Genomic DNA, 16,976 nt, shown 5'->3' on the forward strand with positions numbered 1-16,976 from the left:
TTTTATCTCCGGCTACTAAATCATAACCGTACAAAGATAGATCAATTGTGATAAAGGAAGAGAGAGAAAATGGGAATCATAACCATTCAAAGATAAATCAATTAATATAAGGAATAAATAAACAAAACGACGTCATTCTGGGGTGGCCGAAGATAAACTTATCTCAAGTTGCCGGAGAAATATTTTTTTCATATATATATAGGGGGAATAATTCATTTACAAAAAAATTTTATAAATTTTTGCAAATTTTTTTATAGTGTAACCCAGTGTACTTCCGGAAGTATATAGTATAATTTGTAAACATCCCATATATATATAGGGATGTAAATAAGTTGGACCCAGCTAGGCTTTGGCTTAAATAGGTCAAATCTGTATAAAATACTTTAGACCTGGCTTGATCTGTTAACCATTATAAATTTGGTCTGACCTTTATTTAAAAAATAAAAGTCTTAGGTTAGACCTGTTTAAACCTATTAGACATTCAATAATTAAAAAATAATAATTAAAATAATTTATTTTATAAAAGTTATACTTAGAACATATTTTCATTTACAACCTCTTATAACCATATTTTAACCGTTGATTTCTGTATTTCAATGATTATCATTTATTGTAAATTAATAATTAATTAATGATATTAATTTTAGAAAATAATAACCGTTGATTGACGAAAATCAATGGTTAAAATATGGTTATAAAATGTTAAAAATAAAAATAGTTTGTAAGTATAACTTTTATCTTATTTTGTTATTCAAAATAATTAAAATAATAATTTACTTATTTTATTTAAAATAAATAATATGATATAGCTGGACTATAAGTTTATAGGTTTGGTATGTAAAAGAAAGATTAATGACCTACTTTGTAAATGTACTTTTTTTAGACCTGAATCTATTTTATTTGATTGAATCTGTTCTATTTAATTATATATAATAAATTAAGTTTGGCATAATATTATCGAGTCATAGGTTGTCCGGCTTCTTTACACTTATAGGGGTGTATTGAATTGGAATCTCAAAAAAATTTATTGAATTATTTTTGGATAAAAAAATTCATTGGTATTCAATTAATATTTTAATATATTGACTAAAAATCACGTGGTATTCGATTAGGATTTTAAAAGAGTATTTTAGAGTCCGTCCAAATTTGTTGGTATTCAATTAAGATTTTAAACAATGAAAAAAAAATCTTGTGGTATTCAAAAAAATAACGATTTTAATGAATTTTTCATTGATGTGGATTTAGTAAGACTTTTTAGAAAGAAATATAAATATGATGCTTCTTTCACAATCTCATCTTACCCTCTTGGATTTCTTGAGATTTCTCTATTGCAGTCTTTTTTTCTTCCTTTGGCCGGTTGACCTGCTCGAATCGGGTTCGCCATGGGAGCTTTGTCAAAACTCAAAAATAGCTTATTTTTAAGCGATCTTCATCACAAAACAATCCAGAAACAACAAACCAATGAGATTTTAATATAATTTATCTCAAAAACAACATATTTTTGAGAAATTTTAGAAATTTAAAAAGTTATTTTTATATCTACGGGTCGTAGTTTTCTTAGTACAAAAAGATGTGATTTTTGTATTAAAAACAACATAAAATAGTGGGAAAGTAATAGGGAAACTAAAACCCTCAAACCAATTTTCGTTTTACATCAATAAAACAATATCAATTTAAAGAATGATTAAAACTTTCATAATATGAACCCTATATTTCGTAACAATATATTCATGAACGAAATTCCTTCACTATAGAAAAGTATTTCAAACAATTTTTGTGTCAATAAATAACTAAAAAATTATTTTTCAAAAGCCTCAAAGTAATTTAATGTTTCAATGTATCGATTGAAAATTTTTTGAGAAATTTTCTAAACTTAAATATAATAAAACTCAAAAATTCAGATTTGAAATTTTCTTAGAATATTTAATAAAAATATGCATATAATATATGGTTAGAAAACTCTCATAACACAGAACAAAAACCTCAAGGTTTTCAAGATTAATTGCAAAAAATTTCAAATGAAAATTTATTATGAACTTTAGGTTCTATATGCAAATTTAATAATTAAAAAAAATTGGATCTTATAATTATATATGCATAGCTTTGATTCCAAAAATAAAGACGATAATTTTCAACTGTCAAATCCAAGAGCAGGAATGAGAAAATGGTAATGCATGGAGGACTAGTATAACTTTAGACATATGAAAAGTTGTTGTTTAGTAATTTTAAATGTTTGTTAAAAATTATATTAGATTTTATTTTTTTTTTATTAATTTCATTGCATTTTCTTGTTATTTTTTTATCGACTCTTGTAATTTTGAATGTTTGTTAAAAATTTATATAATTTTTTAAAATCTTATAAATTCATATTGTTCTTTCAAATCTTATAAATTCTATTAAAATCTTTTAAAATTCAATCTTATGAAATGTAAAAAAAGTTTTTAAATTCCTCCAATTTTAAATAATCTTATGAAATGTAAAAAAAATCTTTAAATTGCTCTAATTTTAAATAATCTTTTAAAATGAAAAAAAAAATTTATCTCAAAAAAAATCTTTTAAAATCATAATCTAATACACCGTATGTAACACAACCATATGAATTTAACTCACCACTTTGGAGTTGGAGGGGCTTAAGTATAGAAAGGGATTAGGGTTTATATATACACAGATAATAGAAGAAATTTTGATTCTGAAGCAAAGATGGGTCGCGAAGATGAATCGATTGAGCAAGCTGTGGCATCCCGTCGGGAAAGGCTTCTAGCTCTGAGAGCTGCTCAAGAATTGTCGGGTGCTCCCGAACCTGAACCTCAACCTGAATCTGAACCTGAACCTGAACCTAATGATAATGAAGATCAAGATCAACAAGAGTATTTATCTATCCTTTATTTATTGCCTTTTATTTGATACACAAACACAATTAACATACACAATTATACTTAGATTATGTGTTTTTTGTTGTAGAAGTTTGAGCATGAAGTTCCGTAACTATGTTCCTCATGACAAACACCTTCAGGAAGGGAAGCTTGCCCCTGCAGTGTTGCCAAAGTTTGAAGACCCAGTTGCTGCAGCGCCTCCACCTGAGGCTGAGGCCAAAGAAGATCCCTTTCTGAATATTGCTCCCAAGAAACCAAATTGGGATCTGCGGAGAGATGTTCAGAAGAAGCTTGATAAGATTGAGAAGCGAACTCAGAAGGCTCTCTATGAACTTATGGGTATGATTTATGAGTCTCTTCGTTATGCTAATTATCCACACCTTATGTAATAAAACAAATAATTTTCTTGCCCTCACTTTCAGTTAATGAATCCTTGTGGTTTTCCTTATTATATATTGATTATTGGCAAAACTATACTATTTATCCTTTTTTAAGTTTGCCTCGAGTTTCAGCTCTGCCCTGAAACATTTATTTGTTTCAATTAGGTTAAGTCCTATGTCTTATAAAATCTCATCTTAAATGCCAATTCCTATTGACGGACTAACAATAATTGTTTATGTAACAATCACGTGAATGACAAGCATTTGACTGGTGATATTTGTTGGGTATGGCTCATACTTCACATGATGATGTTGGCCCTAATTGTCGGGGTCAGCAGAAAGGCAACTGGGGTCCCGCTCCCAGGTGAGCGGGCGGGGGTCCGAGGGAGCCGCCCCGGCTGGGGTCCGGGGGGCAGCGCCCCCAGGCCCGTAGAGGCTAGGTAATGTTTAGGCCTCTGTTTCTATTGTAATTTTCTTAGCAGTTTGGGCTTGGGCCCATGAATAGCTGCTGTTAGGGTTTCTTGTAATCCTATTTATATTTGCCTTGTAAACCGAGAGACTTGTAACGAGTGGCGGTGAGGTGAATATAGTACAGACAAGCTGGACGTAGCCTATATTGGGTGAACCAGGGTAAATCATCGTGTCAATCTCTCTACTCTTATCTCTTTTTCTGTTTTCTCGATTCTGTGTGATTGTCGATTTCCAACAATATTTGAATCAATGTTCTAGACAACAAATGGCACCATTTTATTCATTTTCTTCTTCCTCTCAATTTCTCTCTCTATCCTCCTTTTCTTTTTAGTTTTTTTTTTTGGGGGGGGGGTGTGGGGGTTCTAGAGAGTTTCAGAACTCTCTCTTCTAAGGCGTTGGCGACAACCATGTCTTACTGTTTGCTAGATTTAAGAAAAAAATTTCTAGCTCACTGATGGCTATTATTTATTTATCCTTGTTGGGTTGAGATATTTAGCAAAATGGTGGGTCAGTGAGTGTTCTTAATTGGATTAGAGACTATTTTGGTCTTCAAAACTAGTTAGAGCTGTAGATAATAGAAATTAGGGAAGAGAAGGAAAGTAGGAATAATAGAAGTATAATTGCTGTCTTTTTTGCCAAATAGGATGACTCAAATGTTTATCTGTCAAGTTCTTGCCACTGTGATGTCTTTTGTGTGTCATGTAGGCAATCTATGTTAGCCCTTGAAACAGAGTATTCATGGCAAAATTGGTGACATTTTTGTAAGATATTAGACGTTACATAAACAAATAAAAGGTTAGGGATAAAAATTAAACTTAAGAGCTGAGACTTACTTAAAAGACCATAGGTGCATTTTGGCCTTAACTAATTTTATCATGGTCAATACTTCTCTGACATTTCTATAGAAAGGAGCATCCTTATTCCATGCTTAATCTATAAATTAAATGACTTTCAACATTCTATTTTAAAACAATATTGTGTTTTAGATCCCCCCCCAAAAGTTAGGCGGCTATGCGAATCTTGTAAATATATGTTACTCAGAAATTCAGTATTGTTAGCAATTTGAAATCTCATAGGTTCTTCTTTTGTTTCTGCTGGTTACAGTTTTAATGGCCATGTGTATGCAGATTCTTTATCTATGAATTCTGGTTAGTTGGATAAAGGGAACTGCTCTTTTTAGTTTTTAAACATCGGTATCTTAGTAGCTTGATTTTGTAAATACTACATATTCGTTTGATTACTTGTGTGCTTTTGCATGAATGTGGAGCAATTTTGATGAATTTGTGTTTTTCATTACAGAGGAACAAGAGAAGCAAAAGCTGTTGGCTGAAGGAGATGATACAAATGGCACAGAAGATTAGATTGCAGTTTGTTGCATCGCCTAAAAGATTTGAAGCAGTGTGTTGAAAATCCCTATCCCATTTAAGCTGCTTAACGCATGCAAAAGTAGGTCCTATGCTGTATCATTCACTTCTCTTTCAATGACAAGTATCACTGTATTAAATCTGTTTTTAGAGGTGAAATATTCCTGGATTCTGATAGGGGCACTGGAAATTTTTTCGTAGGTAACGTTGCCAAAGTATCCGAGGTGTAAAGTCTGAAGTTTTTTTATTGTTTATGTTTTTATATAAGTTCCCTGGCCATGTTACTGAGACTAAAAAGCAAATGCTTAAGCTTAATTGATATAAGGGATTAACAATCTTTAGGGGAACACTACCCTGTCCGTACGTGAACTCGGGTAGGGTATAGTTTGGAAATTTTCAGCAGCATAAGTGGGCCTTATGAAACTACATGTGATATTAAAATTTTCAAACAGACTTCAAACGGAAATTTGTATGGTGTAGAATAGAACTATCCTGATCTTTAACAAGACTTGAGATTATTCCTATTTAAAGTAGTATCTTTTTTTCACTACAATAAGATATAAGTCAAATTATTTTCAAGTGAAATTAATCTTACACATACCAAAAAAAAATTGTAGCAAAAATAATCTTGCATGAGAATGAGATACGCATTTCAATAAGTTTCGCGGCATGTTACGGTAATGTTGCTGTCTGCAGAAACTGAAATATTATCTTACGCCATGAACAAAATACAGTATTTACTTAGAGGGTTTAATTGTCATGGTACACTATTGTTTAAAATGTCCTAAATTCCCGTCCACTTCAAATTCTTTCGAATTTTAACGCAACCTAATGGAAATCATTCTTTCTCTGCAATGCACAAGTCAATTTTACACACGATCACTTAAACAACTTGGTTTAAAAATGGAGGATTTGACTGCCTGTACTATGAAACAAAACAGCAATCTTATTATTTGGGTATTGGCAAGGAAACCCTTTCATTTCCCCCAGTTGACAATTTACATTGAACACAACTTGAAGCTCTATTTCCAGTTGCAGGCCCTTTTTTTTCAAATATTTGGATGAAGGAAGGAAATTAATCTAAGAAGAAAAGAGGCAAACCGTAGAGAAAAAGTCAGAAATAGTTAAATTTTCTTCTCATATTGACAAGCATTGAAAAACCACCCTTCTTAGCTTGAAGCTTGAAGTTGACTAACATCCTTGTTTAAGATAAGCTGGCATTTCTGAGGTCTTCAAATTGGTAAGGTTTTATCATTTATCATCCCTTGAGATGGTTGGGGGCACCGGTTTGTCCCCCATTCACGTTTTCTGTTCTCCAAGAGGGATCCACCGGAGGAAGTTGATAGTCATCTGGTTTCAAGGCCAAGGCAAAATCAGGCAATGTTGGTGCTGTCTCCATGATTCTGTAATAAACATTAACAAGAAAAAACATGATTTAATTAGTCATTGTGCTTCTTTTCATGAAGCAAGAATAATTATGAAATTACAGTTAGGCAACAATTTACTCATGCAACCCGTAAAGTTTACCTCTCATAAGAGTACAGATCGCGGTTTATCCGCACCTTGCTTGAAGTATCCTTAGGAATTTTTTCACAGAGATATTTCATGGTCCCCCAAAGTGGTGGATTTCTGCACCATGACTGCCAGTCAGATGGACCATAAAAAAACATATAACCAAAAAAGGTGCTATTTTTCTTCAAGAGAAGTATCTAAATTAATCGGATAATCAATGAACCAGTAAATATATGCAAAAAAAAATATGATTAATAAATCAAAACCATGGTAATCTGAGGATCTCAATGATTAGGTTCAACTCATGAATAAAGCAACGAGAATAGTGCCTGAAAATGCTCTTAACAAAAATTAAATGTTCATATCAAAGAGTTGAACATATGTACATGAAATAACCTCAGCTATGAGGTCATTAGGCCTTTAACCTAGTGGTGACCCTGTCCTTGGATAAGAAATAGGCGTAGAAAACTACTACTTTTTGAGGGTATATGATATTGGCCATTCCCAATGTGCTGCATTACATTCAAGGGAAACAAAAGGGGAGTGGATAATTTCTTTGAGAATCCTAATAATTTTCCCAAAGTTTATTAAAATAAAATAAATAAACCAGAGAATATTGCTAAAATATTGTAAGGTTGTTTTGTGTGTGTGTGTGTATATATATATATATATCGTCAACAGACAATGAGAGATTAGCCCATAGTTTCCAATTTTTATTCATCATCATCATTTTAATAATTTCCATAATTCAGGGCAAAAAACCATTTTACTTTCAGAGGTGAAACAAAGATCAAACTTTCAAAGGTATAAGATACTGGAAGAAACTCAAGAATCACAAGGATGCCAAATTAAGCTGTTTCACTTTCACAATTTCAAAGATTCAAGGGCACAGAAATGCAATGGATTATTATAGTTCATTGTTCTTTGAAACAAAAAGAAGGAACAAAAATTTGATAGATTAGATAGCAATGAAACAAACACTTAACAAACTGAACTCTGAGAGTCAAAACATTCCTAAAGTGGAAGTAAATGTCTGAAGTTTAGCCATGCACATAAACAACAGTCAGAAACCAAACCTCACCAAAGACCCAAGCTTCGTACTACTCGGTTAGCCGCTCAAACTTTCAAACAGGCATTTATATATATATATATATATATGACCAGCTAAGCAATTTTAGTAGAACAAATTTCATTTGCTAAAGGAATAAGAACTTGACATGCCAAAAGTGTCATGAGAAACAATTGATAGGATCTGACAAATTAATCAGAGAAATAAACGCAGCAACACAAGACTTTTGGCCCAGAAATCTGGATTTTCTGTATATTAATCAAAGGAAACAATACAATAACAAGGTTGTTTATGACAGAATGATAAATGCAGAATTAAAATAAGAACATCAACTACAGTAATTCCAGAGGCTGGTTCAGTGCAATTAAAGAGGCACTGATCTCTCCCAAGAACTCCCAATTTTCCAGCCTCCTCATGCTCACGCCACTCTTCACCTTTTATTTCCTCTAACAGCTTTGCCACCTCAGCATTATTTCCTTCTCTCCTCTAACAGACTCAACCTTCTAGAATATTCTCACTAACAACATTTTCCATCTCCAATAATCCCCTGTAACTCATCCTAGCTTATACCTTTAGCAGCATCCTATCAGAAACACTTGCCAATCTCTCAAAAGAATGAGGTATTAAATTAAGGTCATTGGCCCACCCACAATCACAAAGGTATCATGTTCATTCCATTTATTCTAAACATTTCTTTTAATCTTAACATCTGTGCTTGGGCCATGCACATTAATACAATAAGTAAAAATGACTGCGTGGTTAATGGAAATTGGAACATACATAACATAACAAGTACTCATTACCAGTTCCACACATGGGGTCAATATAATTAAGGATGCTATCACATTATATAGAACACACGACTCAAGTATTAACCGTTGGCTGAAGGAGCTTTCGAAAATTAAAAGTAAAAACATCTTTTCTGAGTGAAATACGGGCCTGATTAACTTCTATTCTCAAAAACAGTTTTTGAGTTTTTAAAACAAAAAAATAAAAAAACTGTTTGGAAAAGGTTGTTTTAAAAAATGATTCTGAAAACAATGATTTTTTATTTTTTATTTTAAAAACTAAAAAAGCAGAACATAGGGATGTTTTCAAAAGTTGTTTTTTGATTTTTCTGTTTTTGCGGTGGCAATTTTGTAAATATAAGAATTTATTAATGGCATTTTGTAAATAAATTTAATTTCTTTTTAATTTTAAATTACTTTACAGTGGCAATCTTGTAATTATGAAATTTCATTAATGACATTTTTGTAAATAATTACAATTTCTTTATAACTTTAAATCTAATTATACTCAAACAAGTTTTATTGTTCTTTTACTTTCAAAATCAATTTTCAAAATTTATATTCAAAACAATTTTGAAAAACAAAAACATTCAAACAAACACCCAACATAACAGCATATCATCAGTGTGTACAAGGGAATATAATGGATAACCTTGACAATGGAGTTGCTGCATTGAACGCCTCGCACAGCTTCTTACTTTCTTTGAAATATTCATCCGCTGCTTGCAAAGCAGCTACAGCCATCCCATGTGATTTCTCTGTATTTCCCTCATCAAGAATCAAACCATGATAATAATATGCTGCAGCCTGGTAAATCAAAATAATAAACATGTGAACAACTTCACATCACTTGTTTCTGCTGAATGCACCTTCTATACTAGTTCCTGAATTATACATGAATATTTTGAAAACAAAAGAAACTATATAGGCCAGTAGCTGAGGTGCTGCTCTAGGTCTCATCAAGTAAGATTAAGGGTATTAAAAATAAGAATAAATCAAATGACTTCAGCATAATATCGTCAAGAGTCTAGAAACAGTTCACATTTCATTAATGAAGCTGAAACCACAACCAAATGGACAATATCTTTCTTCTAAAAAATGTTGTTTACCCACCCCCAAAAACCAAAAGAAAGAAAGAAATAAGAAAAAATGCAAAGAACTTTTAAGGGGAAAAACTACAAACAATAGGCAGTAGACAAAACAAGAAAACCAATGATCCAATTGTACAGCATAACATACACAACATTCAAGGGCACTCTTAATTCATCTACCAAATATAACTAGAATGTAATAAAGGTTTGCAATTATAACATTATGGTCCAGGGATTTCAAGGCATTTTGGATCCTTTATCATTAGAATTTAGAAAAGATTTAATGATTCTCTTCTATTCTTCAATAAAGCCTTTAGCATCAACCTGAGCAAGTATTTCAGATTTCAGTCACTACCCAAAAGTAGATCAGTTATGCACAGTTAACCATATGTCCCTATAGCCAATTCCAACTAAACTTGATCTCCTAAGAAACAGATTGAATCTCAAGTTTCGACACCAACTCCATATTTTATCTTGGACAATCCATTATTTGAGTCAATTTATACTTCATCTGCATTCATTGGCCCAAGGCAATTAGTAAACCAGAGAATTCCACACTACTTGTATTACTATGGAGTAAGAAATAATTAAATACCAAGATGCAAATAACTGGGGAGAAAAAGCACAAACCTTTGCTTCAGCATACTTCCATTTCACATAAAGGCGGTGTTTTTCACCCCAACCATTTGCTAACGGAAGGTTCATAATATTATCTTGAGCCTGCAAATTAAACAATGTAAACAAAGTAATTTATGCTGAATAAATGCACCCATGTTAACATACTTATGCACCATATACATACACACAGTATATAGAATTGGAACAAAGTTTTGTATTAGGAAAAAAATGCCATAAATTAAGAACCAAGAGAAACAAGTTAGAGATCCCATAGGAAACTCGGGAATACACAAATAAAACAAAGGATCAATTGAGAAATAACTGAGACTAGTTAGTTACTTAGTTTCAAAATCCTTTTAAATGGAAACCAACAAATTCATCAACATTACAGAGATCATGCTAAAAAACACTTAAACAATGCAAATCCCAAAATAATTTGTTCCATAGGACACAATGATACGCAATATATTTGAAGTGATTAATAGTTCTGATACTTCAAACAAACTTCTCTTTTATTCTACAGAGATCAAATTTGAAAATTTATATGGAAAAATAAAATTAGCAGTCAACATAGTACTAAAAGCAAACAGAAGAATGCACCAGCAGTAAAATGACAGTTCCCACAATCCCATTAGATATGCCTATCAATTTTTTATAGTCATTAAAACAATTAAAAGCTTATCACTTGTACCTGTTGCCAATATTTCACCATCTCACATGCAAGTCTACGCTTCACTGCAAGAGTGGCTTTGGTACTATCAATTGCCATTCCAAGTTGGATATCCACACCCTATTAAACCATGGAATAAACAAACAAGTATATCCAAAATAGATGAGAGAGAGAGAGAGAGAACGAAAAGGTATCTATATAGTGAAAATTCCCCCTTTTCAGTTTTCCATTCAATATTAGTACCATTTTACATGACATTCCCCACTCCAGATCGAGAGAAATATATACAAAAGTCCGATGGTTTTGAATCACACATTCGTAATGGAAACAGTGCACTATTGGACCCAAAACTCCATGGCTAATATGTTAACTAAAACAAAATCTATAGGAATTTATGCATAATGAGTTAAATCAAAATGATTGCAATCAGCAGACAATGTCCCCCTTTTAATCCCTTCATAGCTTTAATTTTCACCCTCAATTCATAAAATTTACAATTTATATGCCAATAGAACTAAGATATGAATTTGACTTGAAATTTAGTGTAAATACTGTTTTTCATTCCATCCTTATAGACCTTATCTATTCATTCTTTTCTTAATTAGAGCAACAAAATCAAGTAATAAGATACTTAAAAGTCCAATACGTTGTTCTCAGATTTAAATTCAACATGCAATAAAAATTTTCTTTTGCTAGCCTTCTGAGCCAAACTTATTTGTATCCGCTTACTCAGAAAATTTCTTTAAACTTTTTAAGATGAAAGCTACCTGAATCTGCTTGTCCTTGTATTCTCTTTACACAAAGTATATTGATTAACGTGACATGCAGTCAAAACCATTAGTCATAGAAAAGATTTTTTTTTCCTTGAATTGTAGCATTATTATTAATTTATCTGAGTCTTTTGAAATTTTAAATAAATAATCAGTGTAATTTCATGGTAGATTTAAGAGATATAAAAGTTTAAAAACCATTCATATGCCTTCATCTAATAGCTTAGAATTCTAGGATAGTTAGCTCATAATCTGGTATTAGAGCCGCTCACACCCTTGATGTTGGGCCACCCATTGATTTCTAGTCTTGCAAACTTCATGCTCTAGATGTATAGTCCAGGGCAAGAGGAGAGTGTGTCAAGATCCCATATTGACTCGGTATAACGGCAATCCTCCCTCATTGAGCTAGCCTTTGGGGTTGAATTAGGCCTAGTCTGTTCTCAGTTCTATCATGGTTTAGACCCAATTGGTTTAAATGGTATAAAGAGCCTTTATGACCAAGTAATCTAGAGTTCGATCCTTCCCAATCCCATTCTTCTAAATAAAAGTTAATTTTTCGTACAAGAAAAGATAGGCTTGTGCATTGTCCACACTTCAAGTCCAATGGAGTCTTGCATGATAGGGCATGTTAGAGTTATAAAAAGTACAAAACTATTAGTCAGCCATTGTCCACACTTGTGCATTGAGCAATAATCCTCCTTTGAGCTAGCTTTTTGCGTTGAGTAGGCATAGTCCATTCTCAATTGTAATAGTAGATACATAAATACACCCTAGGAAAGCCAATTCTATTAGTCATTTGCTTGAATATGCAACATAGATTTGGGAGAAGAATATTGGACAAGAAGTTGGCCACATTAAATAGAGTTACAAGACACATTGGATTTAGCCACTAAATATGATAGGTTTTCAGTTCTTAATTCTCTGCTAGGTATCTTCCAATTGAAGCATGCACAATGAACTACAAGACACATGACAATTCATTTGGTAGGTCCATCCAAAAAAACATTACTACCTGTCCCAATGCTTGTAGACAGAGTGCTCGAAGAACTCCTTCTGCAAGGTCTACTGGTAAGTTTCTCCTAAATTAGAACCAATAGTGAGAAGAGTAATAAAAAACAATGAAGATGGTTGTTTAGATTACACAGAACAGTGTGACAGTGAATCCATTGCATTGCCCATGTACATACCTGAGTTCAGCAGGCAACTGTGGAAGAACATTCCTGACAGCACAATCCAGAAACCCAGCCGCCTTTAAAAAGATATCAACAGAAGCTCGTCTGCTTTCTGTCAGTAATTAGTAATTACCAAAAGTTCAAACTTCATAGCAGGAAAAATATATAAAAGGGCATCAAGGAAGCGGCATCGTTAAAAACAAAGTACTGCAGTATATAAGACAACAAAGAATATGTTTTCCACTTAATCAGCTACCAGAATATATAACCAACAGGTGAGAAAAATTACAGCAAATTATATTATTCTGTTCTGTCAATAACAAGATAAAATTTCCATTCCCAATTACAGATAGACATGAAAACACAGAGAATGTGTTACTACATATGCTATGCATGCCTGTCAGGACTTACTGACAAGAAGTTTCCACCAACCATGACAGGTAAAAGAAAGAACCCAAAAAAAATACATATCTTTCTTCAAAGTTCAATAAGATACGTGAAAAACGAGAAGTTAATGGTAATTAAAGCACCCTTTTAGCCATATTTTTGGTCCATGAATCAAATAAAATGGTAATTTAAATTATAAGCAACAGGTCCAAGTAATCACAAAATCACACATACACAAAGAAGAAACATCAACATCACCTTTATCCCAAACTAGTTGGGACACAAAGAAAGATTAATTGAAAACCTCAAGACTATTCTACTTGTGTCATTAGTTAGTTTTCAAAACAGCATTGAGTTGGAGTCTCCAATTAGAAGCCTAAACTATTCTGTTGCTTGGTATAATAAGCAATAAGATTATGGGGCAAGTAACAAAGAAGCAAAAAAAATTTCAGTATTACTCACCTTCTGATACTTTTGGCTGATTACCATCAGTAGATGTTCTAGGAAGAAGTAATAAATTAGCTTGTGATAGCAATAGCATTGCCATCAAGTGCAAAACTGACAACACTTCATACCAAGCATTAGACATGGCTGTTTCCTGCAAAAAAGTGTCAATCCCATCCAAAAAATAAAAGTGAAGGAAAGAGAAAAAAGATGATCAGCATGCTTGTGTATAGAAATAGATATTCAAATCAAGGTGTAAACACGTACACATTAAACAAAACAAAACAAATTGGCAATTACCTCTGCATCATCCTCCTGATTCACCCAAACAAATTGTACTTTGTATTGTAAATGGCTTCCTGCATAAAAAAGATAAGCAATTAATCTAGGCACGTGGAAATAACATGCATCAAGCATAAATGGACTAAATAAAACATGCTTTACCATCTTTGACTAATCCCAAAAGTACTGGCAAGTAGTCTTCAAGAGCCTGCTGAAGATCAGACAGTGTTGAACCTCCTGAGGTTGAAACCGTGTGATGCATCAATAAATTTGAGCAACTTATTTATTATAAAATGATTCATCCTTGCTAACACTAACCATGTTGGGTGGCACTTTTTCTTTTTGTTCTTGTAATTGTCGGACCTTCTTGGCTAGCCATTACAACTATACGAGTTCTAAGAGCAGATAGACGTTCCACTGTATTCTTGGACAAGTAATCACCAAGTGACTGTGCAAAATCAACTGGTTTAGGAATTCTTAGACCGGGAACATAGACAGAAACTTCCCCGATACTCCCTGGTCTCCTTCTATTTCCACCAGAATCCTTTGGAGTGGACACCAGACAGCCCATGTCCTGAGTACTATACCTGCTGATTCAAAGAAGTTACAGTGAATTAACTCAAAGAAACTAGTGTTTCTGTACATAAAATGAGTTTCTATTGTCTCTGACATCAAGATGCACAAACTTAAGAACAAAGTAATGGGGATAACAGTCCCACAAATATATTCGAGTGACAAAGATGATGATTCATCAACTAAAGTTAAAAGAGTTTAGAGACACTTACAACTTGAAGATAAACTAACAGTAAAAAAGCCATCAACATGACTAATTAAATGTCAGCCAACAAAGAAGTGTGGTAGTAGGTTACTCACGAGCAGCATTACAATTAAGTTGTACTAGAACTCTCAATATTATTTTAAAATTGACATATTTTATTCGGCAGCATTAATTTTACCTTTATTTTATTTTATTTTGGCCCTTTATCAGGAGTATAAATGATTCTCACTTCTTTATTTTACTTCCCCATTTCATACTCTTTAGTCATAATTAAAAATAAGCACCAAAGATATATCTAACTAACCTTGTCCTTTACTTTGGCAGTTCACTGGTCAGGTCAAAACTTTTGGTATTCTCTGCGCCAAAAATTCACAGGGAGAGACTTGAGGTTAGAAAGATATGGATATAAAATCAACTACATCACAAGAACGGCATGAGACATGACAAGAGCGGTCCGTGTCAACTTTCACTATAATAACAAGAGAAAAGGTTTCAAAAGATTACATCAGGCATGCATGGTGCTAAAACAAAAAGGTAGCATTTCCCGTGCACCCCGTTACACCAACAACAGAAACCCAACACGATAATGAGAACTTCCTCAAGGTTAAGTAGTAGCTTCAAGCAAAAGGTTTTGGATCATAAAATTGAAGAAAAAAGCAGCTGAAATTTTCAGCAAAGAATGAGAATTATGACTCTTGAGTAAAGGATTTCCAAAGAAATCAAGACAAGCAACAATTGCAGATACGCAAAGCAATATTTGCATTGTTTTATCTCTTCCTTGCACTAATTGATGAAACAGCGTGTCTTGTGACGGCTTCAAATCACTCCAACTAAAGACACCGATAAATCAGGAAAACGGTAATGCCCCAGAAAACCAATAATGTTCCAGGAGTGGATAACACAAGTTTGAAGTTCAAAACTTTTTTAAAGTAACGAGAAAAATGCTCCATTGGGCTGATGAAAAAACACACAGAACCTTGGATTTCAAAGTTGGGATTAAATACCAAAAATAAAATAAAATAAAAAATAAAAAAAATAAGAAAGACCTTGTCAGAATTCATCCCAACACATAAGTTGAACTGGGTTTAGCTGATTTTCCAATATGGTATAATCGAAAGCAGTACCCAACCCAGAAAAGCATTTTTTTTTTTTTTTTTAATAAGAAGAAGATCAATTTCTACACTTGAATTTATCATTTCCAAGAAAGAAAGAAAAAAACTCCACCCCATAATCCAATTCAGAATCACATGCTAATGAGTCTTACCATGAACTGATAGAGTGCCAGCAATTTAGCAAAGCAGAGTTGTAATCCAATTCAGAATCAAAAGAACCCTAAAAAATGCAGAGAACTTAAGAGGTGCCCAGAAGCACAGTAGCCTTGAGGCTGAAGATCGCAGAAACAAAAACTAAAATTGAAAAGAATGTGATTCTAAGTTCAGAGAGAGAGAGAGGGAGGGAGAGAGAGGAATAGAGACAGAGAGTCTTTCTTTGAGAACAAAATTATAATTATATTTTAATTACTGCGGAACATTATGATATTGGTTATTTATATTTTATACATATGATATGTATGACACTGCCTCCAAAGTTATAACACAAACACAGCTTATGCTAGAATATGGCATTAGCATTAGGCGGCTTTATATAATTAATACTAATAATATTATTATATTACTAATTGCGCTTACATGGCGCCCATTTTGCAAAACCCCATCTTTTTAAAGCCTCCATGGATTCTCTGTCTTTCTGTTTGTGGCTCCAAGTTACTCTTTTTTACTTTTATAACTATCTTTATTATCGTGTGTCTTAAGATATGAATTAAATAAAAATTATTAAATTAAGAAAATATGTACTACTTTATTCTTCAACCAATTAAATTAAATAATAAATACTATTTTAATTCATAAACATATGCATAAAAATATACGCCTCCACAAAAGCCTTCTTATCTTTGTGAGTACCAAGTCACCGCACAGCACTGGCAATTCCAACACTATACAGAGCACAAGCGATGGGGTTGCTTGCCGTCTAGGCCTTTTTTTTTTTCCTTCTAGAAATAAAATAAATAAATAGTTAATTTAAAACTTACAAGTGGATAGTACAAATATTAGGTCAGCAGGAATTTGAATTGCATTAAGTGTGAGGTCATAAATCCAATAGCTGATCCTGATCTGTTTCATTTCCCAACAGCTCCATGTTTTTTTTAATAGTCATTAATGTTTTTCGTGTTATCAGATATAATTATATCTTTTATATATATATATATATATATATAGGGGCAGGATATTCTTACACCAGTGTAAGAGT

The 16,976-nt window shown here is 32.7% G+C and overlaps 2 protein-coding genes across 4 annotated transcripts; one reads left to right on the forward strand and one right to left on the reverse strand.

Annotated features, from left to right (window-relative positions):
* The first annotated feature begins 2,601 nt into the window (after positions 1–2,601).
* LOC133312301 (uncharacterized) lies at positions 2,602–5,520 on the forward strand. Of its 3 annotated transcripts, XR_009751662.1 has the most exons (4): positions 2,602–2,867; positions 2,962–3,212; positions 5,024–5,170; positions 5,290–5,509. XR_009751662.1 is itself a non-coding variant. In XM_061513471.1 (3 exons), exons 1-3 carry the CDS (start codon positions 2,701–2,703, stop codon positions 5,083–5,085), a joined length of 477 nt encoding a protein of 158 aa, XP_061369455.1. In that variant the 5' UTR covers positions 2,602–2,700; the 3' UTR covers positions 5,086–5,520. The 3 variants fall into 3 exon arrangements, 2 of the variants coding, with proteins under 2 accessions (XP_061369455.1, XP_061369454.1); XM_061513471.1 differs by having other exon boundaries at positions 2,965–3,212; positions 5,024–5,520; XM_061513470.1 differs by having other exon boundaries at positions 5,024–5,507.
* A 317-nt stretch (positions 5,521–5,837) lies between these two features.
* LOC133312300 (uncharacterized) lies at positions 5,838–16,163 on the reverse strand. Its single transcript, XM_061513469.1, has 13 exons — positions 15,934–16,163; positions 14,974–15,025; positions 14,210–14,478; positions 14,054–14,128; positions 13,910–13,968; positions 13,628–13,763; positions 12,794–12,890; positions 12,619–12,685; positions 10,858–10,956; positions 10,179–10,268; positions 9,110–9,264; positions 6,616–6,717; positions 5,838–6,491 (listed from the first exon to the last, which is right to left on the reverse strand). The coding sequence occupies exons 3-13, from the start codon at positions 14,460–14,462 to the stop codon at positions 6,347–6,349; spliced, it is 1,278 nt and encodes a 425-aa protein (XP_061369453.1). The 5' UTR covers positions 14,463–14,478; positions 14,974–15,025; positions 15,934–16,163; the 3' UTR covers positions 5,838–6,346.
* Positions 16,164–16,976: the final 813 nt, after the last annotated feature.

The sequence above is a fragment of the Gastrolobium bilobum genome, unplaced genomic scaffold (assembly GCF_033153095.1).
Source record: "Gastrolobium bilobum isolate Gb01-03AN ecotype WA unplaced genomic scaffold, APGP_CSIRO_Gbil_v1 utg10651, whole genome shotgun sequence".
Classification (NCBI taxonomy): domain Eukaryota; kingdom Viridiplantae; phylum Streptophyta; class Magnoliopsida; order Fabales; family Fabaceae; genus Gastrolobium; species Gastrolobium bilobum.